This window comes from Rattus norvegicus, chromosome 8 (genome assembly GCF_021556685.1).
Source record: "Rattus norvegicus strain SHRSP/BbbUtx chromosome 8, alternate assembly SHRSP_T2T, whole genome shotgun sequence".
In the NCBI taxonomy this organism is placed as follows: domain Eukaryota; kingdom Metazoa; phylum Chordata; class Mammalia; order Rodentia; family Muridae; genus Rattus; species Rattus norvegicus.
The window spans coordinates 92110343-92137034 of record NC_141541.1 but is presented as its reverse complement, the minus strand read 5'-3'; the positions used below and the strand labels follow the sequence as shown (position 1 = coordinate 92137034).

Sequence of the window (26692 nt, the reverse complement as noted above, 5' to 3'; positions counted from 1 at the left end):
AGTTAGCAGAGGGCTGAGGACATAGGCTTAAGTTTTCCTTTGGATAAATTTGCAGCCAGTCATTTAACACTGCATTTGCAGATCAGTACACAACTTCAAGAACCACTGTTTTTGTTTTTGTTTTTGTTTTTAAGATTTATTTATTTATTATATACACTATAGCTGTCTTCAGACACACCAGAAGAGGGCATCAGATCTTATTACAGATGGTTGTGAGCCACCATGTGGTTTCTGGGATTTGAAACTCAGGATCTCTGGAAGAGCAGAGATCTTAAGGTTAAGAAGTGCTCTTAACCTTCGAGCCATCTCTGCAGCCCGAATCGCTTTTGCTAAAGGGCCGGTGTCTGGGGCAACACTTCTTCACAAGTATCTTCATATTTTTGGGACTTTTTTTTTTCATCCTATGATGTAGGTCACTGGTCTAAGTTATATGTAGTGGGAACAGGAAGTGTCTTTTATAGTTTGTTTTCCTATGGAATCTTATTTCTAAAATTGCTTTCCAATTGTTTTAATTACCAAGATAAAACTTCAGGTGGTGAGATCAAAGATGAGTTATACTTAGGGAGGCAGGCCAACAGTTAAAACAGAAGGGAAAGTGGGGGAAATTAAATTAGTTTATTTCCAAATTTCACTCATCTGAAAGCTTTGGTTAGAAAGCACCCGAGAAATAAGTCATGCATCATTTTAATGGATCCAAGTCCAAGTGACTGCAAGGCTGCTTGTTTTTCTTCCCGGGCCAAGGATGGGCAGGGCAGCTGATGCATCTGGCATCACAGGCATAGCCAGGCCCTGAGCGGACCGAGATGCTGCGCCACAAAGAGCGGCGGCGGCTATAGAGGGAGGAGGAGGAGAGGGCAGCGTCATGGCTTAGATAATGTAGGTTCAGGTGGGAGGCTTAAATCCGGGGAGACCTGCGGCTCATCACAACCTCACACTCACCGTCCTTTCAGTCACCTTACGAGCCACAAATAGAACCACAGGGCGGTGAGAGAAGGTAGATCAGACCGCTTGTTCCGCAGGTGGCACTTTCGACATTTGCTTCTTAATTTAACGCTCAGGCTTTTTCTTTAGTCTTAACACAAACCATGTAAAACCTCGGACGTCTTAAAAAGAATTTCTAGAGCCTTTATTTGGCTAGATTGCATATTATTAAAAATTAATCCTCAAAATAACCCTCTGATCTAAATAATGGCTTGTATCAGAGAAATCGGTCACTCACTGGACAATAGGAAATAGCGTATACCACTGCGGGGAAAATTGCTCTTTGCGGGCGGTATTAAGCTTTAACTCATGAATAAACACAGTCCTACCGGGCTTTATTTTGTAATGTACTAACTTAAATTTTTGTTTCGGTCAAGATGCAGAGCGTCCTTCCTCAGGTTGCTGCCCGAGCAGAATGAGCCGACTCCTCCGGATCCCCGGATTAAGAGGTGTGCTGATAAGGGCTAACACTAACTCTGTGGAAAAAAGTCTGTTTTGTGGCAGTTTTCTGTTTCTGTGGCATGAGTATCTTCACCCTGTCTTATCTGGGGCCAATGTAAGGTCAATTACGTTATCAAATTGCTGCAGGTGCAACGGTGTGCCTCGGGGAGCCAGTACCATGCTCCCGGCTGGGTACTGCGCCCATTAGGGGTCTCACACCAGCTGCAGGTGGATTTGAACACCTCTCTGAGGTGATGGTGGGATTGGAGCTGCACGTTTGGATTTGGTTGCACGTTTTGGTTTGCTAAGTGATTGAGAGAATTCTTGAGAACCCCTAGAATGCCAGATTGGGGAGATGCTGAATTGCTGGGGGCCCTACCTTCTCCCGTTTCAGTTTATCAGGGCAAGGAAGGCCTGGAAATTCCAGCTTTACAGCACAGGAATTCTAGCACTCAGGAGGCTGAGGCAGGATTGCCCCAGTAGAGGTCAGCCTGGACTTCAGAACAAGAATCTGTTTCAAAATAATAATAACTAACAAAATAAACAAAAGCAAACTCGTACAGAGAGAGAGAGAGAGAGAGAGAGAGAGAGAGAGAGAGAGAGAGAGAGAGAGAGAGAGAGAGACCAACAGAGAGAGAGACACACACACACACAAAGACAGAGACAGACACACACACACACACACACACACACACACACACACACACACGGGGCATGGAGATAGGGATTGAGATTGATCCCCAAACTGCAGGACAGTCTCTGATTTCAGAGTTATAACTTTGTACAAGGTATTGCTTGAAGGCAATTGCTTGAAGAAAAGATGGCGTTAGAAACCACGGGAATGACTTATGTCATTTATGGAACCTAACAATGACATGAAACTACAGATACAGATCAAACACCTACATGCCAGTGCAAGTCCATGGACAGTACTGAACTTACTGTACCTTACTATTCTTGATTAAATACTAATCCTGGCTAAAAGAGATTTCCTGAGTCTGAGTGGAATGGTATTCATGTAACCACAGACCTATTTAAAATGAGGACCTTAGATTTGGTTTCTTCCAAGGATTTTCAGATGTGCGTGTGTGTATGGGGCAGGGAGACAGAAACAGACAGAACAAGTTCACAAGAGGTTGCAAGCCGTTTGGACTCAGTCCTCTCTGACATGTACGGCATTGTGTCCTTTCACAGCAAGGAGTTCCTTTAATGAAATCTGTTTCCTGTATTTTAGACATGGGACTTTTATTTTCGAGGTGGGCAATGGCAACTGATGCTGTAATTCACTGTCCTAAAAATAAAACAAAATCAGAACACAACTGAAAAAGAAAGGAAGGAAGGAAGGGAAAGAAAGAAAGAGAGAAAGAAAGAAAGAAAGAAAGAAAGGAAGGAAGGGAGAGAGAGAGAGAGAGAGAGAGAGAGAGAGAGAGAGAGAGAGAGAGAGAGAGAGAGAAACTAAATACTGCCGAGCTAGTAATCGGCAAAGTCAGGTTCGGAATTAAGGATGCAGGCTTCCAGCTCAGCATCACTTTTCTCCTCAGAAGCCAGCTCCCCACTGCTAAGCCATGCCACGCCTCTGTGTAATAGCCTAACATGTGCTGACTGTGTGTGAGGTGCCTATGACTGGTGGAACGAATGCTTAAGGCTCTGAATTAAGATGTATCAAAGAATGGAGACATTTAGTTGAATTATCTGTTTTTTTCTCAGGCTGGAGAATTTTATAATTATGTGCTTTTTTTAAAATTTAAAAAGAAAAAAAGTTCATCAGGTTGGTCTATACGAATATATGAGGAGTGAAATTCAACTTTTGATATAGGCTTGTGTTTTTTATTTATTTATTTATTTATTTTTGCAGTCTAGCTTTTCTGGAATATTGTTCTCTAAATATCTACTTACACCCAGACCACTTAGCTGGACTTAGTGTTACATGAATACAAAGTCATCTTATTGATTACAGTGAGATACATAAGCACATTCTTCACAGATACTGAGCAGGTATTAAACATTGGTAAAATTCTGTGGTTATTTTAATTATTAATAACTTCCATAAGATTGTGTCATAACCACAATCTTTATTCTTTTCTTTTTTTACACTCCAGATTTTGTTCCCCTCCCGGTCCACCTTCCAACTGTTCCACATCCCATACCTCCTCCCCAGCTCCTTGTCTCCACTAGGGTGTCACCACTCCACCCACCCAGCCAGACCTCTAAACTTCCTGGGGCCTTCAGTCTCTTGAGGGTTAGGTGCATCTTCTCTGACTGAACCCAGACTCGGGAGTCCTCTGCTGTATATGTGCCAGGGTCCTCGTATCAGCTGGTGTATGCTGCCTGGTTGGTGATGCAGTGCTGAGAGATCTCAGGGGTCTGGGTTAATTGAGACTGCAGGTCCTCCTATAGGGTTGGCCTCCTCCTTAGCTTCCTCCAGCTTTTCCCTAATTCAACCAGAGGGGTCTGCAGCTTCATTCCATTGGTTGAGTGCAAATATCTGCATCTGACTCAGCTGGTTTTTGGGTTTTTCAGAGGACAGTTATGATATGTCCCTTTGTGTGAGCACCCCATAGCCTCAGTAATAGTGTCAGGCCTTTCTTGGGGCCTCCTCTTGAGCTGGATCCCACTTTGAGCCTGTCACTGAACCTTCTTTTCCTCAGGCTCCTCTCCATTTCCATCCCTGCAGTTCTTTCAGACAGGAACAATTATGGGTCGGAGTTTTGACTGTGGGATGGCAGCAACCCCATCCCTCACTTGATGCTCTTTCTGCTGGTGGGCTCTACAAATTCCCTCTCCCTACTGTAGGACATTTTATCTAGGGTCCCTCCCTTTGAGTCCCAAGTCTCTCACCTCCCAGGTCTCTGGTACATTCTGGAGGATCCTTCCAACCTCCTACCTCCCGAGGTTGCCTGTTTCCATTCTTTCTGCTGGCCCTCAGGGCTTCAGTCCCTTTCCCCCCCAACAGCATATCATGTCCCCCTCTCCCCCCACCTCCGCTGCATCCCCCCTTCATCGTCTTTCCCTCTCAAGTCCCTCCCTTCCTCTCCCCTTGTGGTTGCTTTCTTGTCCCTCCCAAGTGTCCTTACTTGGGCCCTTCAGCTTGTTGAACTTTTGGAGTTCTGTGGACTGTCTCTTGGGTATTCTGTACTTTTTTCTTTGACTAATATCGACTTATTAGTGAGAACACACTGTGCATGCCCTTTTGGGTCTGAGTTACCTCACTCAGGATGATATTTTCTAGTTCCATCCATTTGCCTGCAAACCTCAGGATGTCCTTGTTCTTAATAGCTAAGTAGCATTCCATTATATAAATGAACCACATTTTCTGATACCACCTTTGGGAATATGCCCAAAAGACACCCCACCATGCCATAGGGGCACGTGTTCCACTATGTTCATGTTGGCCTTATTTGTGATAGTCAGAAGCTGGAAACAACCCAGTTGTCCCATGACAGAATAGGCTTGTATTTTAGAGTTTAATACCAATGCAAAGCTCCTCCCCCAATTGAAATAAACTCTACAAAACTCAGATACTATTAATGACTCACCTTACAATGTTAAAGAAAGTCACCAGTGAATATCTAAAGTGGTTCAGTTTCTTTTTCAACTGACACAGTAAATTACTCAAAAATTTCATCAAGTATTCAACAATTCATCTTTGACAATAATCAACAGCCATGAGTACTATAGTTCATTTTTACTTATTATTTATATATTATTATTTTATATATGTGAGTACACTGTCACTGTCTCAGACACCAGAGAGGGCATCAGATCCCATTACAGATGGTTATGAGCCACCATGTGGCTGCAGGGAATTGAACTCAGGACCTCTGGAAGAGCAATCAGTGCTATTAACCGCTGAGCTATGGAAGATGAGGAGTGATAATCAGATTGGACTGTGTGTTTTTGCAAGAGCAGCCCCACCTTATCAGTCTTCAGTTGCCATGAACCTTATCTTTTGTTCATTTTTCTAAAGTTAATCAGTTTCTTTATAATGCAAACTACAGATGCTCTTCATTAATGCTATATGCTAACATTCTATTTAATTAATTCTCTTAATTCTATTCTATTTGATAAACAAATAAATGAAGTAATGCATTTAAAGCGGTATGAACAACACGAAGTTCCATTTTTAAATTGCCCGACTTCGATACTTATTTATACAAACTTCGATATTTAGGTAAAAGAATGTAAAACTATGACAGTTTTATGGCTCTGTTTAATTTTTTATTGATTCTTTGTGACCTTCACATCATGTGCCTCAGTCCCCCTCAGCTCCCCATCCCCTTATATCCACCCTTCTCTTGCAACCTTCTCCCTAAAATAAACACAACACACAGCACACACACACACACACACACACACACACACACACACACACACACCTCAAAACAAAAAGCAAAGCATAGAAAAACATCACTGACTGCAGTGCTTCAAGCTGTCCCCACCTCTCACAGGTGGCAGCACTCAGGAGAGCTGGCCTTGGCAATGAACTTGGCCAATGAAGTGAACTTAAGACAGAGGGATATTCTGTGGGACACACTATGACATACTATAGGTTTCATGATGAAATGTGGGGCTACTTTTCCCAAGGGCTGCAGCTGGTGAGGGATACTGCCAGATTAGCCACTTTCATGATCCTAGGGCCAGCTCTCCTGTCACAGGTAGCAAGGGACGAGAAGGGCATCACCCCCACACCCACGACACTTCATTGCTGATGAATGGTGGGGCTAGCCCACACTTGCTCTCACCCTTGAGGCTGGCTCATTCGCAGCCTGTCGCTGGTGGCAGTGTAGAGGGGCTAGCAACAGCTGTGCTTTCCCAACTCTCAGATTCAGCTCTCCCCATTCAGGGGGCTGCTCACCCACATCCCTGCTACCAAGGCCAGCTCCACTAATGCCTGAGTAAGGTACATGGTTGCTCTGTGAGCGCTGCCCCTGGTTGGAGGTGGAGCCAGTGATGAGGGGTGGGGCTAGTTCTAGGCAGCTCCTGGACATCCATGTGATCCCCATAGGCTGCCCCCACCAGAGACTTGCCCATGTTCTCTAGTGGTAATAAGACCATAGACATCAACACTTGTCACTGTGTCGCCATGGATCTAGACATGGTCTTTAGCAGCAGTTCAGGCTGGGACCTCACCATGGCTCCAGGTGGTGACACTGGCCATTCAAAACAGGCTACTGTTCCCCACCCGTGGGTCTCCAGTTCCACCTCTCTTCACAGTGCTCAAGCCGCTCCACTTCTCTTTCTCTCCATCTGACCACCGCATATGTGGTTGTTCCTACGGCAGGCTGGCCATGCGGCTGGCAGGCCCCTGTCACATCCTCCATCTCGCTGCATGGCAGGTGAGTGTCTATGGTCTGCCTGTGCTTTTCACAGGGCCACAGGTCTGTGGATGGCATAGCGATTGCAGGTCTCTGTCTTCCTCTTCTCTCCATGGGCTGCTTGGTGGTAGGCAGGGCTTTGTGTGTCTATGGCCTGCCCATGCTGTGGGGTGGAGGGCAGGCTGTGATCATCTTTCCCCTACCCTTACCTTATGGCGTAGCAGAATGCAGGTCTGTTTTCCTCCTCCTGGACTGTGCTGCCTGGATTTGGTTTGATCTTTGTGTGTCCTCGGCATAAAACAGCTTTGGACACCAAGCCAGGCATCAGGCTAGGATGAACAGAGGACTGCCATCTGCTCCTCCCTGACTGATATATGAATAACACCGAGGTGTCTCTTTGCCCATTGCTTTCTTCTTTCTGTTTTTTCTTTCTTTCTGTTTTTTTGGTTTGTCTAAGACAAGATCTTGCTATGTATATAGCCAAGGCTGGAAGTTGAGATATTCCTGTCTGAGGCTCACAAATTTTAGATTATAGGTATCTGTCACACACAACTTTTTAAAAGAATGGTATCTTATGAATAACTGAACTTTTGCTGAGGATGATCATCTGTTGTAATAAGATTATCTTATATGCGTGTGTATGCATCTCCCCCTTTAAAGTTGTGGTCAGTGCAATTTCTGAATTGTCTGATGGCAGGAAGGTTATGGATTATTATTCTGGCTAATAAATGGTTTGAAGGTTCTAGCAAATTCTTCCACCTCTGCGATAGTCGTTACTTCATAAGAAAAACTGGAATGATTCTATTAGAAAACCATTTGTAGAAATAGTTAAGTTTTCTTCGCATACTGCCACAGAGCATCAACCATGGCAAAGTCCTACAGAGAAAAAAAAAGGCCATTCATTGGCCAATGGGAATCTGAAGCCACTGCAATAACAAGAACTCCTGTGAGACTAAAAACACGACCCCAGAGTACCCCGTGGTGAGCAGGCTTCATCCCCAAACACGATCTTTAGAAACAGCAGACAAGTATTTAGTGCAGCTAAGTAGTTTCAATTAGCAGACATATTAAAATGGGTAGCTTCATTTCTTCTTTTTCCTGAAAAGCCGTATCCGTGTAGTACACAGTGAAGTGAAACGATATAATCAGAAGACCGAAGTCATAACAAAACAACAGATCAAAACCATGTCGTGTAGAAAGGTGAAATTATCATCACACCCCTCAGATAAGCCTTTAAAACATCAATTCCGTAAAACTGGCTTTTGAGGTGGGAGTTTATAAATTATTTTGGTCTATTTTTTCAAGGTCAAATAAAAGCAAGGGTTAACTCTGACAGAATAACACTGTGCACTGTAGTAAGGACACTGAAAATGTTATATACAGAGAGGTACTTTTGTTTGGGAGATCTCTAAATTTTTAGATACTTTTTTTTGACTTGCCGGTAACACTATTGCCAGGCTAGAGAAGCACTCCAAAGATGCTAGGTTTGGGATTTAATAGCCATGTGGTTCTCTCCTGACCTCATCACTTACTACTCCTTGAATCTCTTTTCTGGAACATAAATGACAACTAACAATATCTAAGTCATGGGTTGAAACAGAATGGGATCATACAGCCTAGAACATTCTGCATGCCCAGCTGTCACAGTTGTTGGCTGTCTCTGAGTTGAACAAACCTTCTCGGGAGGGGGTGGGGGGCAGTCATCCAGGGAGATGGCAGAATACTTCTTTATTTATGGTTCAACTACTTTCTGTTAACTCTGTCAGTAACAACAGTAAGCTATTTTGACATAGAACTATGGGACTGAACTATGGGATACGACGGACTTCATGGCAGTTTGCGGGAGTCCTTTTATTTTCACTAAAGGACAATTGCTACCTCCTAAGGCAAACTGTGTACCATAGGAAATTACATAAGAAAACACATAGAAAATTACATTTACAGTATTTAGGTAAGTAGTCTGTTACTTGAAGGGGGATAAAAACGAAGTGAGGGGAGAAATTGGGAACGATGATCTTTAATGGGCAACAGATTAGAATATATTTGCATCAAAGAATTTGATCTGCAGTTCAAAACTGAAACCAGAGAGACACTGAGTAGCCTTAAACAGTCTGGATGAGAAGCTCAGAGAGCTTCAAAGCCCCCGTGGAAAAGATTTTCTTTATAGCATCTTTGCCTACTGCAATTAATGCTGCTTAGTGTGAGCTGTCAAATTTAAAAGAAAAATTAGCCATCAGTCACCCTTCGCCCACTGGCATGCACTTAGGAATATTTCCTTCAAAAACGTAATTCTGCTCAAACGTGTTCCCATTATCCTTTAGCCCCAAATTTCCTTCAGAACTTAAAAATCCCACTCAAGCCATATTTAAGATGCGTTGTCTCAAGAAAGCCCAGAACCCAGGCAGGAGCACATCCTCCTACAGATCAATTTCAGCGGAACTAGAAAACTATATTATGATTTCTTTATAACGAAATCCAAAATATTCAGAAAGAAATCGGGGCAGTTTTCAAGGATTTTGTCCAGTGGCCAGTTTCACAGACCCTTTCCCGAGTCGGCGTCCCTCTTCCAGAAGGATTGGCATTCTTTCGTTCAGTCCGGGGCTCCGCGAAGCAACAGTCCTCGCGGGTCGTGGTCCCCGCCTCAGCTGCGGACCAATGGCTGATGCCTCTCGTCTCGCCATCCCGCCTTCCGATGCCACAGTAACCAATAGAAATGGCCGTATGCAGTTAGTAACCAATGGGAACTCGGGGGGGCGGAGGTCGGTCCTCCCGCGGTGCAAGCTGGGCCTCCGCTCCGTTGCCCGGGAGCCGAAGCCGCCGAGCCGCCGCCCGCAGCCGTGGTCCCTACAGTGAGTGAGTTTAAACTCCCCGCAGCCGCAGTCTGCAGCGTCCGGGTACTCTAGGTCTCGGGCCGGGGCTGTCAGTCGGATTCGGGGATCGGCCCATGATGGCAGGTGCAGGAGGTACCAGCTTAGAGGGCGAGGGGCGGGCGGCAGCGGAGAGAAGTGGTCTGCGGCCGGGGGATGGACTTGATGGGGTAAGGCGGGGCGGGGCGGGATTGGACGGCTGAAGCGGCTTTGGACAGGAGCGAGAGAAAGTTGAGAGGGTGGGATTTGTTAGCCCCACAAAGCAGGAGGAAAGCATGTGCAGACCGATCCAAAGAAGAGCGAAGTTACCAGAAAGAAACCTCAGGAGGCTGGTGGAGATCGGGATGGGAAAGAAGGGCGCGCGGAGCCTTTCAGAGACTCTGGAACAGTCTAGGATATTATTGTTACACTGTCGTTAAAGGGGAGAGGCACTTTGGTCTAGGCTGTGGATTAATTTTATACATCACTGAGGGATGATGGAATGAAGCGAATAAAGGTAGTTAGCAAAACCTACCTGTTGGCATAACTGAGTTGTGGTGAATACAGATGCCTTTTGTTTCGCGCTAGCTGAACAAGGGAACAGTGTTTCCCAGTGTGAAGGGCTGGTCCATTTCACCAGAATGTAAATTCTTAATCACTTCATGGGCTTGAAAAGTAATGGCATCTTTGGTTGGTAACACGTTGGTAGTGGCAGTATTTTTTTCCCCCAGAGGAGGGGTGCAGTGCAGACACATTGTGAGGATTAATTTTAAGGAGGTCTACATTTGGGTAAGTAGGGTGGGGGGTATGGAGGAAGGTTTTATGAAAGTAGATTTTCTTTTAGGATTGATTTTGTGCGTTTTCCCCCCTGTCATGGGCCAGCTCCTGCCTGCTCATCTCCACCCGGAGTTTGAGGGTCTTAACTCTTTGCCTAAGCAGAGTATGCTTGACCACATACATACTTATGCCCAACGTACATTCAGGGTTAGATGTCTTTGGGATCAACTGTCATAATTTAGGGCTTGAGAGATGATTCAACAAGCAAGAGTACTATACTCTTGCAGAAGTCCTAGGTTTGATTCCCAGCAGCCACATGGCAGCTCACAACTGTCTGTAACTCCAGTTCCAGGGAATCCTATGCTGTCTTTTGGTCCTTCTGGGCACCCGGAACTATATACATGGTGCACTCACATACATTCATCAAAACACCAACATAAGTAACTAATAATTAAACAAACAATCAATCAATCAAACATAATTTAAAAAGTCATTTAAATGATGAGGGTTGGGGTGGGAGAGCTACAGACATGAAGGAAAAGGTAAATGGAGGTTTCATTTTTCTCACGCTCATTAATCTGTATCCTTTCCAGTCTCTTTCCACAGTCCAATTTGACATTACTATTTACAGTATTTCACTCTGATTTCATGCATATTGGTTAGTATGCTTATTGAAATGTATGGCAGGAAAGATAAGTTTGCTTCAGTTCTTTAAATTGATAAACTGTCATTCAGAGGTCAAAAGCAATTGATGCCTGTGGAAAAGAAATATTTCCAAAGCTGCATCTCTTTAACCTCCCAGAACCACTTCTGTGAGACTTGCTAGACAAAGGCCCAAGCAGTCCCTCCCGTTGTCAAGTTGTGGGGACACCCCTCCCCTGCCACAACTCAGCCTTCCATTGTTTTCATCCCATAGTTTTCTTGGCCAACTCCATCCTTCCTCTTGGCGTCTACTGTCTATAATTTACTAGCACACCCCCAATTTTGCATCTCTCCAACTTCTATGTAGGTAATTGTAGATACTTCTGATTGGATTAACCTGCCCACAGGTACCTGGAACTCAGTATGCCTGATAAACCCCACGTAGCCAGATGATATCATTTGCATCCAGTCTTACAAGTCCAAAACTTTGAAATCCATCCTGGTTCTTCTCCTCATACTCTGAATTTAGTCCATCACCAAGGCTGGCATGTTCCGTATCTCCAGCATCACTTTGAAGCCCCGTGTCCCTAGCTTTGCCACTGTAGCTCAGACTCTGGTTCTTGGGTTAAGGTGGAACTCTGTAAAGCTCATGTCTAAGTGCTTTAACCTTCCTAAAGATCCCTTGTTTCTGTCAGAAACCTGCCTGTGATTGTAGCTTGCCCTGACCCAGCCTCATTCATTCCTTCGTGATGGTCACAGCCAGTGTACTCATTTCAAACCAGATTGTCCCCCATTTACATAATGTGAGGCACATATTCTTCAATAAGCATACAAAAATATAAGCAGGTAAAGTTAGCCGGATAACCACATAACCAATAATAGAAATGATTCATTAAAGTGTGTGTGTATTAAAATTTCAAGAACTCATGTGCTATGCATGTAAAAGGTTTTGGTTACTATTCAAAGAAAATGAATCTTACTGCCCTGTCTTCCTGCTGACTTCCTTTAGACCTGTTCCTCCATTCTCATCATATAGAAATAGATGCCTAGATTCTACAAATGAGAACACATGGGATATTTGCTTACTTAAATAACCTGGACAACCTCCAGTTCCATCCATTTTCCTGCACTGCCGTGTGTACAGTGCGTACACTTGCTTTGCGCACAGCTGCCTTGTTTTCTTTACAATACCCTCTGCTGATGAACATCCAGACGGGTCCATACCCTGGCTATTGTGAGTGCTATAGCAGTAAACACGGACGTCCCACATACATACTGCGCTTGCCGTATAGCTCAAGTCTGATGGTCTACATTTCCTGTGCTTAGGAACTATTTGCAATTTGAAAGTTTGCTTTTTTTTGTTTTTGTTTTTTTTTGTTTTTTTGTTTTTTTCCTGTTCTGTTCTTAGGCCCTAGCTGACTTGATACAGGGACCAGGTCACACACTGGGTTCTGGAGTTAAAGGTGTGGCCACTGTGCTCAGTCCTTGCTAAACCACATTTGCCACTGCCCCTCCTAACCCTCCTGCTCCCCCATCATGCTGTGCTTAACCTCTGGTAATACATGAAAACAGAAACGGAGCATTGTCTCTGGAAACACTTCCTCCCAGCACCAACCTTGGCTCTCATTTTACCACCTCTACTTCCTTTTACCCCCAGCAACTGTATTCTGTGGTATTATTTTTCTCTCTCAGCTCTGAGCTTATTCATGTTGGGGGGGTGGAATCAGGGGGTTTTCACTCATTTTTTTTTTATTTCTAACTTATCTGATGTGCAGTGCCTGGCACTTGGTGGATGTTGAACAAGAGTCCAGTGGACGAATGAAGGAACATCCTGTGATGTTTGCATTTGATCCACTACACTTTGGGGACACATACTACAGTTATGCTTTCATTTGGCTGAGAATTTAAAATGCCTTTTAAAAGAAGCTGACTATGTCGGAGATGTGAAGGCTAGCGTCTGCTGTGGTCTGACCGGTCGTAGTAAAATCATACTTAAACAGCCAACATAGTTTAAAAGGTTTTAGTATTTTAAGGTTTTATTTTGAACAAATATAGTTTGATAATGAAAGCAGAAAAGATCTTTTGTGAATAAAATAGTTCGTCATCACGTAAATGGAGCGAGGAGACTGTAGGTCTTAGTCTTTTCCTGCTCTGTGCAAATAGTTCTGCAGTTACGCCTTGGGAGGGGCACCGTGGACCTAACCTGATCATTTTATACTTTCCTTTCTGAGGAGACCAAACTCCATATTTCCCTGCTTTGCTTTGCTTCTTTTATTTTTCTTGTCCTGTTGCCTGCCAGAGGCTGAGGTAACCAGGGAGCAATGTTTTATACACAGAAACCCAGCACAGGCTTTTGTTAGGCAGTCAGCAAGGCGTCAGTTTTTGAATACTTGGCTCAGGTGAGCCAGACGATCCCTTTGATAACCCCCACACAGAAGTCTCTACGAAGCTCACTTCAGGATCCATGCAAATCTGGGTCTGAAGGAGCCATCACAGCACAGAAGGAACCTTCGGTATGTTATTTCCTGACCAGTCATGTGTGAACCGTATCATTGGGAATTCTTGTTTAAAGAATTTACTTTTAGATACAAAATGAAATGTTGTGGAATTGAGTTTCCTGGCCTTGCTATAGGAGTGCTCTTGGCCAGTTTTAGGAAAATAACTGTTCTTAGAGATTGAATTAGCAAGACATGTATGTGTGAATATGTATTTGTGTGTATATCTCTTAGCTAGTTAATTTTTCATCTAATGAATACATCAAACCATTCCACCCACCCCTCAATGACAGGAGAAACAGATGAAACACTGGTTCACTCCTGGTCACAATGACTACTTTAAATGAGTTGGAAACATAAACATGGAACATAAATCTTCAGGTTTCTGTTAAGCTACACCTTTTTTAAATTGGAAATAGACTTTTTCATACAGTGTATTCTGATTGTGTTTCTTCCTCCCTCGATCCCTCCTATAGACTCTCCTCTTCCCCTTTTGCCCAGATCACACCTTCTCTTTCTCATTAGAAAAAAAAAAAACAGGCATCTAAAATAGTAATAAAGATGAAACTATCAAACCAACCAGAAAACAAAACAGAAGAAAAACATTAAAAAAAAAGCACAAGAAACATATACAGACATAGAGACGCAAGAGACACAGAGATGCACACAGTCACACACACAGAGAAATTCCATGAGAACACAAAGCCAGAGGAAATCACAGTCTATACACAAAAGGCCCATAAGGGAAACAGACAGATAGACAAAGGCTCAACAAAGCACCGTGAGACAAAGGCCCTCTTAAGATGCCATTTTGTTGCAGTCACCTACTGCTGGGCACCAGGCCAGCCTTAAGAGTTGTTTGCACCCCCAGTGAAGCTCTGTTGGAGAAAACTAACTTTTCCTTTGCAAGCGGTTACCAAATGGAGATGGCTTCTGGGTAGGGATTGGAGGTTATGCCCACTTACCCTCTCAGTGCTGGGACCCCATCAGGCCCAGGCCTGTGTAAACCTGAGTCTCTGTGAGTTCACACAGGCTTTGGTCTGCTGGGTTTCACTTGTGTCCTCCACCCCCTCTGGCTCTCACAATCTTTCTGCCTCCTCTTCTCTGAGCCCTGGGCATCTGATGGAGATGTTTGGTCTCTCACTCTGTGTGTACTGTCTGGCTGTGGGTGTGTGGATCTGTTCCCATCTACTGCAGGAGGAAGCATCCCTGATGATGGCTGAGTGAGCTGCAGCTCTGAGTGTGCAGAGCATCGTTAGACGTTATTTTCCTGCTATGCCTCTGTGGGCTACACGTGTTTTAAGAGAGGAAAGTAATTACATTATTTAATAATATGTCTAAGCCAGTTGCAGTGGCCCACACTTGCAGTCCCATCCCTTGGGAGGCACCAGTAGTGATCAAGGACATCTTCAGTGCATGACGAGTTGTTGGCCAGCCTGGGCTACCTGCAACTCTGTCTCCAAACAATTAGTCAAATTCGTCCCCAAATATTAGTCAAATACAAACAGTAGCAGTGCAGGTGGATTTTACTGAATTTTGTCTGAAGCCCTATTAGATTTCTCAGTTATTTAAAAGAAACCCATAACAATTTCTCACAGTCGGGGTTGGGGATTTAGCTCAGTGGTAGAGCGCTTGCCTAGGAAGCGCAAGGCCCTGGGAGTGCTACTAAGGTCTATACAGACAGTGAAATAGACATGGGCTCACTGTAACAGAATTCAATCCAAAATGTTATGAGAAGGTGACCTCTGTGCTGAGAGCAGTCTGAGGGAGCCATCATGAGGAAGTTCTAGGTCGAGAGGGAAGCCAGACAAGGTTCGGTATGAGGGAAGCACAGGAGGCCATTTGTCCCGGGGAAGGGATGAGAGCAGTGTCCTGACAAGGCTGGGAAGGAAGCAGTGTGCTAAATCTTGGGCAGCTTTGACCTTAAGGAATCAGATGGTCTTAGGAGGTCTTTGGAGTGGATTGAACAGGGAAGCCCCGCTGTATAATCTCTGCTCCAGGTTGCTATTTCTGGCTGCCGCATGAAGAATTAACTGTGGGAATGAAAGTCGGCTCTCAGCAGCCACTGCAGAAGTCCAACTGAGAAAAGATGGTGACTCAGGCTTGGGCAGTAGCCGTGCAGATGGAAGACGCAGGTAGATCAACCACACAGCATTTGGAGGTTAAACAGTCAGGTTTTGGGAATGGCTCAGGGATGTGAAGAGTGGACCCCGGTGAGCTTAGGTTTGTAACTGAGTCATTTCATAGAGAGGCCCCTTAGTGAGGTCAGGAAAATAGGTAAGAGTCATGGGATGGAGGCATCGTGATTTTAAACGTGTGAATTTGATGATTTGTTCAATAGGAAGAGAGAGTGTTTGAGTCTGAAAGTCAGGTGTAGAGATGACCTAAGGATCGGGAGTATAGATGAGGATAGATGAGGGAGAGGGAGCCAGTGGGGACGGCTGGTACATTGAGTGGATAAGGTAGAAAAGGGATTGCATTCCACCGACACCCCCCCTCCCCCAATCAGGGCATCGCCATCACAGGCGCCTGCCAGTAGAGGGCGCAGTGGCAGGAGTGCATCCCTGAGCTCCAAGAGTGTGAGAGAAGCCAGCAAAAGGGTTAGTTTTCAAACTGGGCAGAAATGCATCTCTAGCATTACCAGGGCTAGGAGGGTAAAATATGGGATAGTTCCAGGTGGGGCGGGCTAATAACTAAAACTAATAACTGTGCTAGCATGCCAATTCTATATAGAGCCGGGTTTTATTGTTCAGAGATCAAAATGTTTGTAGTAAGAGAATGAGCACAACAAATGACTCCCTGAAAGTTAAAAGCCAGAGGAGTGGTGCTCCAGGAGTTCTGGAGAAAGTGACCTGATCTGGAACTCAGAGCCACTGAGAGTGTCAAGTCTGAGGACAGAAAATTACTTAAAGCATCCCCTCCCTAAACTTTACATAGAGCTCAATAACTAGACCTTCTACCCCTAAACAGTATAGCCCTTCTGAAAAACTTATTTAAGGATATGGGCCAGTAAACCATATGGAAACTAATAAAGATGACCCCCAAGGGTCAGACCCAAGACTTGCTGCAGTGACCAGGACTCTGATAAAAACAATTCCATATTAACAGCTACGTGTCAGGTTTAGAGATGAACTGGGCTAAGTTAGAGTAGGAGATTCAAGGGCAATGTCAGGAGAGTGGAGTGGATCTGGGCTGTTGGTATCATGAAAAGCTAGTATTTGTTAGGGATATAATAGCAAGCATGTTTTTTCCTCTCAGCCAAAAAGAAAAAGGGCTAATTATATATTCTGAAATAAAAGGCTTTAAAATTAGTACATAGCTGAATGTCACAGCCGTCGAATATGAAGAGTGGGTTAAATCCTCATAGTCCACCAATGGTGACTCAGGGAATAGTATACACTAGCCCCACTTTGTCTTTAGAGAATGTGCTCTTCAGCCCCCACCTGAAACTGAGGATGGTGTAAAACCCTGTATTGTCTATTTTTTCTAGTTCATACTCCTAGGATAAAGTATACCTTATGAGCCTGGCATTATGGTTAGCAATATTAACTGGAGCAATTATAAAATACTTTAATAAAATTAGGTAAATATAGTATTTCCTTGAAATATCTTGTACTAAAGATTTTAGTGTATAATAGTCTTTGGGGTTTTGTTTGTTTTATTTTGGTTTTCCTTTATTAAGAAATTTCAAACTTTTCACTTAAACGGTTCACGTGGCTTCCTGAACTCAGCCATCTGGACTATCAGGGGGCTGGCCGGCCAGCTGTTCTTCACAAAGGGGAAGAACACACAGAAACAGCACACTTCCCTTCTCCCAAGGACTTACAGTTAAACCTCACAGAATTCCTACACCCCATTATCAACTCCTACTTCCCACAACAAGTACTTTACACAAACTTTATGCTTAATCTGCCATCATCGTGGTCAACTGGGTCCAAAACGATTAAATAGGAGATCCCAGAATAAACTGTGCACAACTTCTGATGGGCATCTTCGTTCATCCGGACTGCAGCTTCTCTGCTCCTCTGCCTCAGGGCCACCCGAGAACCAAGCTGGCTGTGACACGAGTAACGGTCAGGTAGCATGTACAGTGTGGATACTCTGGGCACTTGGATGATTCACATCCCAAGCTGGACAGAGTGGAAAGGAAAGGGGATGTTATCGTGCTGCTGAGAATCACGTGCAGGTGGGCATTATTTCTGGATCCTCCCACTTAATGATATTGGGTCCAGTTGACCATGGATGATGGGAGATTAGCATAAAAGTGTAACCCTTTAAAACACTTGTGGGGAGGAGGAGTTGGATAATGAAGCGTAGGATTCTGTGTGGTTTGGTCGTAAGTCCTGGAGAGGAGGGAAGAACGTTGTTTTGTGTGTTCTTCCCTTTCGTCAAGAAAAGCTGGACAGCACCTTGATAGTTTAGATGGGTGAGGTCGGGAAGATATGTCTGCTATGCAGACAAAACGAGAATGCATCTTTACCTACATAACCAACTTTAAAATTATCAGCATTTAAATGGGGTGGATTTACTTGTGTTGGAGTTACTGAATTACCCTGTTTAATCCTCAAAACAGTTCTCCAATTGTTGCTATTAATAGTCTCAGTGTATGGATGGCAGAGGGACAAATCGGGCTGACATCTATTTTTGGTGCATACATATGTGTATACACCAGAGGTTGACATGGGGTTTCCTCAATTACTTCTCTGCCTTTTTGCGTGAGACCAGTATTTCTCACTGGATCTAGGACTTACCTGTTTGGCTATGCTGGCTGCTCAGTAAACCCCAGGGGTCCTCCTGTCTCTGCAGCTTCAGTGTTGGGAGGTTGGAATGGTTCAACTGTGGAGTTGTCGAGGAGAATTCTGAGTGCTTGTGAGAAAACTCTAAGAAAACAAGAGTGTTCTGACCTCAGTTTCTTCAAAACACGGAATAGTTCTCGGAATGTGTTTTTGTGTTCCTCCAGGTGTGGCGGATAGGAGTGAGTTTACTTCAGATCACTCATTAAAACCGGCTTATATTTGTTTGTATGCCTCTGTGGAGAAATGTTTTGTTTTGTTTTGCCGCATTCGTCTTGTCCTTGTGATTGTATGCTTCATTTAGTGACTCTTCTTTACCTTCTGAGTATCCGTTGTCAGATGCTCTGAGTAAAGTTGGCTATTGCATGAGACTTTAGTCTACCTTACTCTCAACTAGAGTGGTAAGACACTGGGATGACTGTGTGTGCCTCTGCAACTGGCATTTTAAATGTGGGTCGGGGTCCAAACTCAGGTCATCGTACTTGCAGGGCAACCCCCTTTTCTGTCAGAGTCTTCTCTCCAAACTTGTGTTGTTTTCATTTTTCCTGCGTGTTAGTACTTTACCATTAGAACCGTTGATTTCAGATCCTTTGATGAATTTTCAACACCCTGAGGTTGATGGCCATTAATAATCAGACTAAGATCAAAGTATTAATTTTTTAGTGGAGATGTAGTTCAGTGCTAAGTTATGTACTTAGCATGTGCAAGGCCCTGCACTGGACCCCACGGTTCTCTCTTCCTCTCTCTCCCTCTCCCATACATTCAGAGAACCATAGTATCATGATAATGAAGATGGTCTTCATCACCGTGTTCATACAGTTGCTAACTCTTGGTGATCTTTCTTCTCTGTCCTCTCTGGGTTATCTTGAAGCAAACCTCAAACATCAGTTAATTTTATTTGGAAGTATTTGAACAAATACCTTTAAAAGGCGAAGATTCATCAGATACAATCTGCACAGTTGCCTCTGACCCAAAGCCTCAGTAATTCTTTAACGATACCACCCAGCCAGTGTTACATTTGTCCAGCCTTTCGTTCTCTTATGGAAGGTATTCGAGTTGCCACACACATGGCAGGCATAGGGCACAGTCTGTGGTTGTTTAAGAGTCAGTACGCAGGCAGTGTCTTGAGCACAGGCCGTTCTACTTGTCGGTTGTTCATGAAGATGCCACCACCTGTACTGTCTGTAAATTGGCCTTAGATTTGGATTGATCTGAATTGATCAGATTCAAATCTAGCACCGGGGCAGGAGGACAATTTCTTTGAGAATTGTGTCTCTGCATGAGGTACATGTCTGTGTGTTTCTTTCCTATGGTGTCCCTGCTGTTAACAATCCTGTCAATTTCATTGTTTCATGAGTGGTTGCAAAATGACAGAGTTCTAATCTTGCATTTAAATATTTCCTTCCTACCATTTGCTAAAAATAATTCTATAAAGAAATGTTTTATCCCTTATTATTTTGAGATACAGCTTTGGTAGCAGAGGTAAGGTACATGCCTGCTGAACCCCCACCTTCCGCCCTAAGCATCTGCACAGGCCATTAATTGCAGATTCATTTAGCATGTGGGATTAAGTTTATGTCATGTTTTAATCCCTTGCTGACGTAATCCTTATAAATGATTAAAGCATTCTCTCTTTGACCAGTAAGAGCTTCTTCAAGTTGGCACGTGAGCCCTCTGCACATCCTCTCAGCAGCTTCTCATGACTTCCTTGCTTCCTAGAATAACCAACCCTCTGGCTTTTTCAGTTCATCTTACATGCCTCCTCCTTTAGACATGGAATTAGATACTTGCATGCCTCCTCCTGCAGACTTTTTACAAGGAGGTGATATTTAGATGTGAGGCGTGGGAATGCCTAGTTTGTTTCTTCTTCCTAGTATTTCTTATTGGACATAGATATAAAATATTTTCTCTTTCTTTGGAAAAATTAAAAGATAAAAATTAGTATGCCTTATTGATGCTTCTGATTCAGATTTTGGGCTTAAGAATGTTAGAGCTTATGTACAGGTAGATTTTTAATTTTTCATTATATTGAAAATTCCAATGTCCAAGTATTGAAACAACTGCCCACTTGCTTTGTCCCAGCTATGCAAGTATTAGTCTGTTACATATTTAAAAAATTTTTACTGTGTAGTTACTAGTGTGTGTCTCTGTGTGTATTTACTGGTGTGTGTATTTGTGTGTGTGTATGTGTGCATGTATGTGTGTATTTACTGGTGTGTGTGTGTGTTGTTTGCGTGCATACATGCACACAGAGGACAACCTATGATGTCATTCTTGCCTTCTACCCTGCACATTTGTTTTAAAGTAATATGAACTGGTCACCTTATGTTTTTGCTACCAATTTTATATTAGTTACCTCATTTGTTTAATTTCTTAAGGTTTATAGAAATTGCTTTAAAAAAATCCCCCCCCCAAATTATGGTTTCTGAAGTCAAGTCTGTAAACAGTTATGTACAAAGGAGGTTGGTGTCTACTCCTGACCTTGAATTCTGCTCTCTCTCCTCCCTAATAGCTATTTTTTTCTCTGGTAAGAAAACCCCCAGCAATGTGGCTTTTAAAGCTCAAACTCATTAAAACTAAATAAGCATTTGATCTTCAGTCATACCAGCGATGTTTTCAGCGCCGTTCCACAGGTTGTCAGCGACCTCATAGAACACGGACTGCGGAACTTCACTGATGTGTCTGAGTTCTACTGCATAGCCATACCCTTGAGAACTCATTTCTTTAAACACCCGATTTATCCTTTTACCTTTTAAAAATAAAAGGTTATTTATTTTCCTGTCACGTCACAAAATACCCGAACCCAAGCATGTACAAAGAAGAAAGGTTTATTTAGTTCACAGTTTTGAGATTGGAAACCCAAGATTGGGCAGCTGCAGTTCTGTGGTCTCCTGGGAGGACCTCATGGCAAATGATGGAAGCCCTCCGTGGTGGAGATTTCATGGTGAGACAAGGAGTCAGAGTGATTCGGGGGTCAGACCTGCTCCATGGCCCCGACCTGGATGTAAGGTCTCTGTCAGAGGAGCTCTTGACCACCGAGCTGGACCTCTACCCCTCTATTTTGCTTTGAGAATGAGCCTCGCTCAGTTGCCCAGGCTGCTCTGGAACACGTGATTTTCCTGCCTTGCCCTCTCTTGTACCTGGAATTACAGTCATGTGGCATCGTGCTTGGTCTAGGCTTCTTGTAGTTGGAATTATTGGTCTAGACTTGGCTTTGTATAAACAACATGCCATCTTCAAGAACTCGCTGTGGGAGACCAGGGTTAATTCCTTCCACGGGTAATACTCTCATGACCTAATTACTTTGTATAAATCTGGTCTCTTGAAGACATTGTCAATCTGAGCATAGCCCTTCCAGGGACAAAGCTTCCAAAAATGCATCCTGCACACTTCCTGTGCTCTGTGTCTCTTCTGTCAGCGTTCCCTTCTGCACCCCAATGGCTTCACACTGGCTGCTCATGCTAGGCCAGTAGTGTGCCTCTGAGACATGACCCAGTCTGCCCTTTCCTTAGTGGATCTTGGAGATTTTCCCAGACTGTAGAGTGAATAGAGAGTCATCCTCATTATTTCAATTAGTTAGAGGGTCAGCTCCTTCCTGGTGGCACTCATGGAGCTGTGAGTAGTGGTGCTCGCTGCCTTGTGCGTATGTCTTCTCATGTATTAGGGGTGCTCTACTATTAATAGTAGCTTCATCAATAAGGTTCTGTCTTCCAAATAGAGGAATCAGTCTCATTATAAAAGTAACCTGATTCTATTTTTCTCATTTAGTTTTTTTTTTGGGGGGGGGAGTGGCTTTTTGAGGCAGGGTTTTTCTGTGTAGCCCTGGCTGTCCTGGCACTCACGCTGTAGACCAGGCTGGTCTTGAACTCAGAGATCAACCTCCTCCTGCCTTCCAAGTGTGGAAATTAAAGGCATGTGCCACCACTGCCTGCCCACATTTAATTTTTGGCATAATATGTGCTAAGGAGCACTTTGTTCACCAAATATGTTTTGGCCTTTATACTTTTGTTTTGCATTTGATAGTCATTATTAGGTATTTTTCTTGTTTGCAGGGTTTTTGTTACTTCCCCACATAGAAAAAATACTGGCAATTTGATCATATTGTCTTGTAAATTTTCAAGATCATGTTGTAATCCTCAGGATTGAAGGGTCATCAAAATTAGTTGACATTTATTCAGAAGGAATGTTATCATCTAGGCCATGACAAACATATCTTATTTCAGATATGTAAGTTAATATATAAAAATATAAGTGATAGCATCTTTCTTATCATTGTATGCTGTAAATTATTTTATTAAGCTCTATTTTGATTAGAGAACTTGTTTCATGACCCTTGATGAGTCTGCTTTCTCTTTCCTCACTGTAGCAAATGAAGTGTATCTTGTGTTTACTGGTGTGGACTACAGACATACTGTGAAGAAAACAAACTGCACATAAATAATTATTACCAGGACACCGAGGCTGCAAAAACATTCTTCAGTACTTCCACGAATCTGTAAAACGATGTGACTAGAGAGGTCGTTTTTCCAAACAATGGGGGAAAGGGACCAAAGTTCAGATACTGATCAAGAAAGAAAAGGAGGCAAACACCCTTACTCGTCCCATTACTCGTCTGACTTCGGGTCCTCACCACAGTCTTCTGGCCCCTCGTCACCTGTCAACACGCCACCATGTGCCAGTAATAGGGAGAAGAATCCCAAAAGACACCTGTCAGACCACCACGTGCGCCACCAAAGTAAGTGTCTCGAGACCGTCCCAGACACCGGCATGCTCAGGCGCAGGCTCGGCAAGGCCGGTGTGAGTGAACAGACCTTCCCCTCAGTGTGCTCGCTGTGTGTGTGGAGTAGGCTGATTTGCATTTTGAATAGGCTTCATTTTCATAAATTATATGTTGCTTGTATTTAAATATTACCAAACATTACCATTTTTATATTCAAGTTCATATAGAAGAAAGCACCGTAAGACAGCTCATTTTCTCTTCTTCCTGAGGATCTATCTTGTAAGGTGCTTACAGTAAAGGCAGAACCTAGAGGCAGTTGTACATTTCCATATCTTTGTTTTTAATTAACCAAAAGCAGTGACATTAATTGTTTGTGAGGTATTTTCTTCCGCAGACCTGTGACCTTAGGTGGGTAGCACAATGCTCATTATAAATGTGAAACTTGAACCTAGGGATGAGTTTGGACTCTGTCATTGTCCAATGTGTTTGCATTCACGGACTTAAAGGGGAATACAGTATTATTATTATTTTTTTTTTTTTGGTTCTTTTTTTCGGAGCTGGGGACCGAACCCAGGGCCTTGCGCTTCCTAGGTAAGCGCTCTACCACTGAGCTAAATCCCCAGCCCCTGAATACAGTATTATTAAACATAACTTTTGTGGGGTTGGGGATTTAGCTCAGTGGTAGAGCGCTTGCCTAGGAAGCGCAAGGCCCTTGGTTCGGTCCCCAGCTCCGAAAAAAAAGAACAACAACAAAAAAAAAACATAACTTTTGTTATTAAAGTGATACTATTCTGGAGCATGCTTAGCTGTGTACTGTTAGATAAATTTCTTCATTTTAATAAATCTCGGAGTCCAGAAAATCCCTTTGTACTGAGCAACAAAATGCCCAGAGTCTGTTAGAACACCATAGAGCAAGAATCTAGGCAAGGGAGTCCTGTGACCCACGGATACATGCAGCACCCTTATGATAAGTCCTCTGCAGATTACTGAGACTTCCTGAGTGGGAAATAATAATAATCAAAAAATAGCATGAAAATCACAAGGAGTGTGTATCCCCCGAGAGCCACCTGTTGGTGAGCCATAGTGCAGCTCTTCAGGATGTCCATTTACTGACATGTGAGTTCTTTTCTTTGGCTGCCATTCCCTTTTGCCTCACCTCACTTCTAAGCATCATCTTTGCGTTTAACCCTCTTCTTAATCTGGTTCTTATAATTTAATTAATTGAGTACATGGTCTCAGGCTTCTATATACTGACAAAACTCTTGTCCAGTTGAACCTGGTAGTTCTAAGGATAATTTATGCATCTAGGGTATTGGCAAGAAGTACTTTAATTTCTCTTTTCCTTCCCTGGAAGCTCCCCAGTTAAGGGGTCAGAACTTTGTAAGCCTTACCTTATTTGAGAAGAGTGCCGAGAAAAAGCAGTGAAAAGCAATCCCAGCAGCAGTGAGAAAATTCAGTTATTATCTACTCTCTGGTTTGCACACTTTCTCCTGTGCTGTCTTTAAACCCTGAGGTCATTTATCTGCTTAGACCAAGCAACAGGACTAAATTGAATTAATTTCTTGTCTTAGTTTTTGTTCTATTTCTGTGAAGAAACACCATGGCCATGACAATTTTTATAAAAGAAAACATTTAATTGGGAAGTTGCTTAGGATTTTAGAGAATCCTTGATCATCATGGCATGGACTATGGTGGCAGGCAGGCAGGGATTGAGAAAGGGAGACTGTGCCTGGCATGGGCTTTTGAAACCTTAAAGCCCACCCCTAGTGACACACCTCCTCCAACCAAAGGCCACACCTCCCAGTCTTTCTCAAACAGTCCCACTGATTAGGGATCACAGACTCAAACATGGGCCTGTGGGGACCATTCTCATTCAGACCACCACACTCTCACTCCTGGTACCAACTTCTGTCATCGTTACTGTGCATAGACCATGACCAAGACGACTCCAAAAAAGAAAGCAGTTAACTATGGTGACTTGCTTACAGTGTCAGAGGGTTAGTCTGTTATCATGGCAGGGAGTGTGGTGGAACCTGGGCAGCCATGGCTCTGGTAAAGTTAACTGAGAGTATTAAGTTTTGATCCACAGGCGGCAGAGAGTGACACTGGGCCTGGGGCAGGTGGGCTTTTGACTTAGAGGTTGGTTTTGTCCATTTATTTTGGTTTCACATTTTGTATTTTAACCTTTTGATAGACTTTTAGATATCTCTTTTAATGAGTAGGCCTTATATATCCTGAGACTTATGTTGAATAAATTTTTCATGAAAATACTTTAAAAGCTTGGAGATATATATATATAATATCTATTCTTTTAAGAATTTTATGTGCTTTTAAAATTACTTTTGTTTTATTTGTGTGTGTGTGTGTGTGTGTGTGTGTGTGTATGTATTTGGAAGTTGGAGGACAAAGGACAACCTTGGTATCATTTCTTAGGAGCTGCTTGCCTTGTTTTTTGAGACAGTAATTCTTCATGGGTTTTAACTTGCCCAAGTGGCTAGACCGGCTGGCCAGTGAGCCTCAGGGATTTGTCTTCACCTTCATACCTCCATGCCTGGATTTTTACCATAGCTGGCTTTTTTACATGGGTTGTCGAGGGCAAACTTGGGTCCTTCTGTGACAAATACGTTGCCACTGAGCCATCTCTCACCCCCAAACTCTCTTTAAATAGAAACCAAGACACACACACACACACACACACACAAACAAACAAAAAAACCCCAAAAACTTAAATAGTATCAAGATCTTAAAACAATTCCCTGGTATTTAAATTTTACATTAGCACTAGCTGTCCTGGAACTCACAGAAATCCACCTGCCTCTGCCTCCTGACTGCTGGGATTAAAGGTGTGTGCCACCACATTTAACCTATAAAATCATATTTTAAGAACAAAACAAACATGTATGTATGTATGTATGTATGTATGTATGTATGTATGTATGTATATGTGGATCACTTGTTCTGGATGGGTAAATAGTAGCACAGGTAAGGCCTTCACTCACATTATTACTGTTTCTCTTTTAGCCGTTAGGAAAGTGAGTCCTAAGGCTATACCCAACAAAAAGGGGGTCCGAGTGGGATTTCGGTCCCAAAGCCTCAACAGAGAGCCACTTCGGAAAGATCCAGATATCGTAACAAAGAGGGTTCTTTCTGCAAGACTTCTGAAAATCACCGAGCTGCAGAATGAAGTGTCTGAACTACAGGTCAAGTTAGCCCAGCTGCTCAAAGAAAACAAGGCTTTGAAAAGTCTGCAGTATCGTCAGGAGAAAGCACTGAGTAAGTTCGAAGATGCAGAGAATGAAATCTCACAACTTATACACCGCCATAACGGTGAGATTACTGCGCTCAAAGAACGCTTAAGAAAATCTCAGGAGAAAGAGCGGATGGCAGAGAAAAGAGTGAAAGACACAGAAGGGGAACTATTTAGGACGAAATTTTCCCTACAGAAACTAAAAAAGATCTCTGAGGCCAGACACCTACCGGAGCGAGACGATTTGGCCAAGAAACTAGTTTCAGCAGAGTTAAAATTAGACAACACCGAGAGAAAGATTAAGGTAAAATTGTACGCCTTTCCGTTGTGTTCTGTGTCTGGTTCTCACTGGGCGTGGGGCGCCATCTGAGCAGTCCGTTGTAGCTCAGCCTTTGCTTAGACCTGACTGTAGTCTTTAATGCTGATTTTCTAGGA

The 26692-nt window shown here is 43.4% G+C and overlaps 1 protein-coding gene across 2 annotated transcripts in view; it reads left to right on the top strand.

Moving 5' to 3' along the window:
- Positions 1–911: 911 nt before the first annotated feature.
- Lca5 (lebercilin LCA5) overlaps positions 912–26692 on the top strand; it is a 57289-nt gene continuing 31508 nt past the window's right edge. Inside the window, 4 exon segments of one of the 2 annotated variants that reach the window (NR_172050.1) lie at positions 912–1019; positions 1359–1430; positions 22657–23025; positions 26032–26561. Coding sequence is in view for 1 of the 2 variants with exons in the window: in NM_001393917.1 (NP_001380846.1) it covers positions 22824–23025; positions 26032–26561 (732 nt within the window). In the remaining variant the exon portion in view is untranslated. 2 annotated transcript variants of the gene reach the window in all.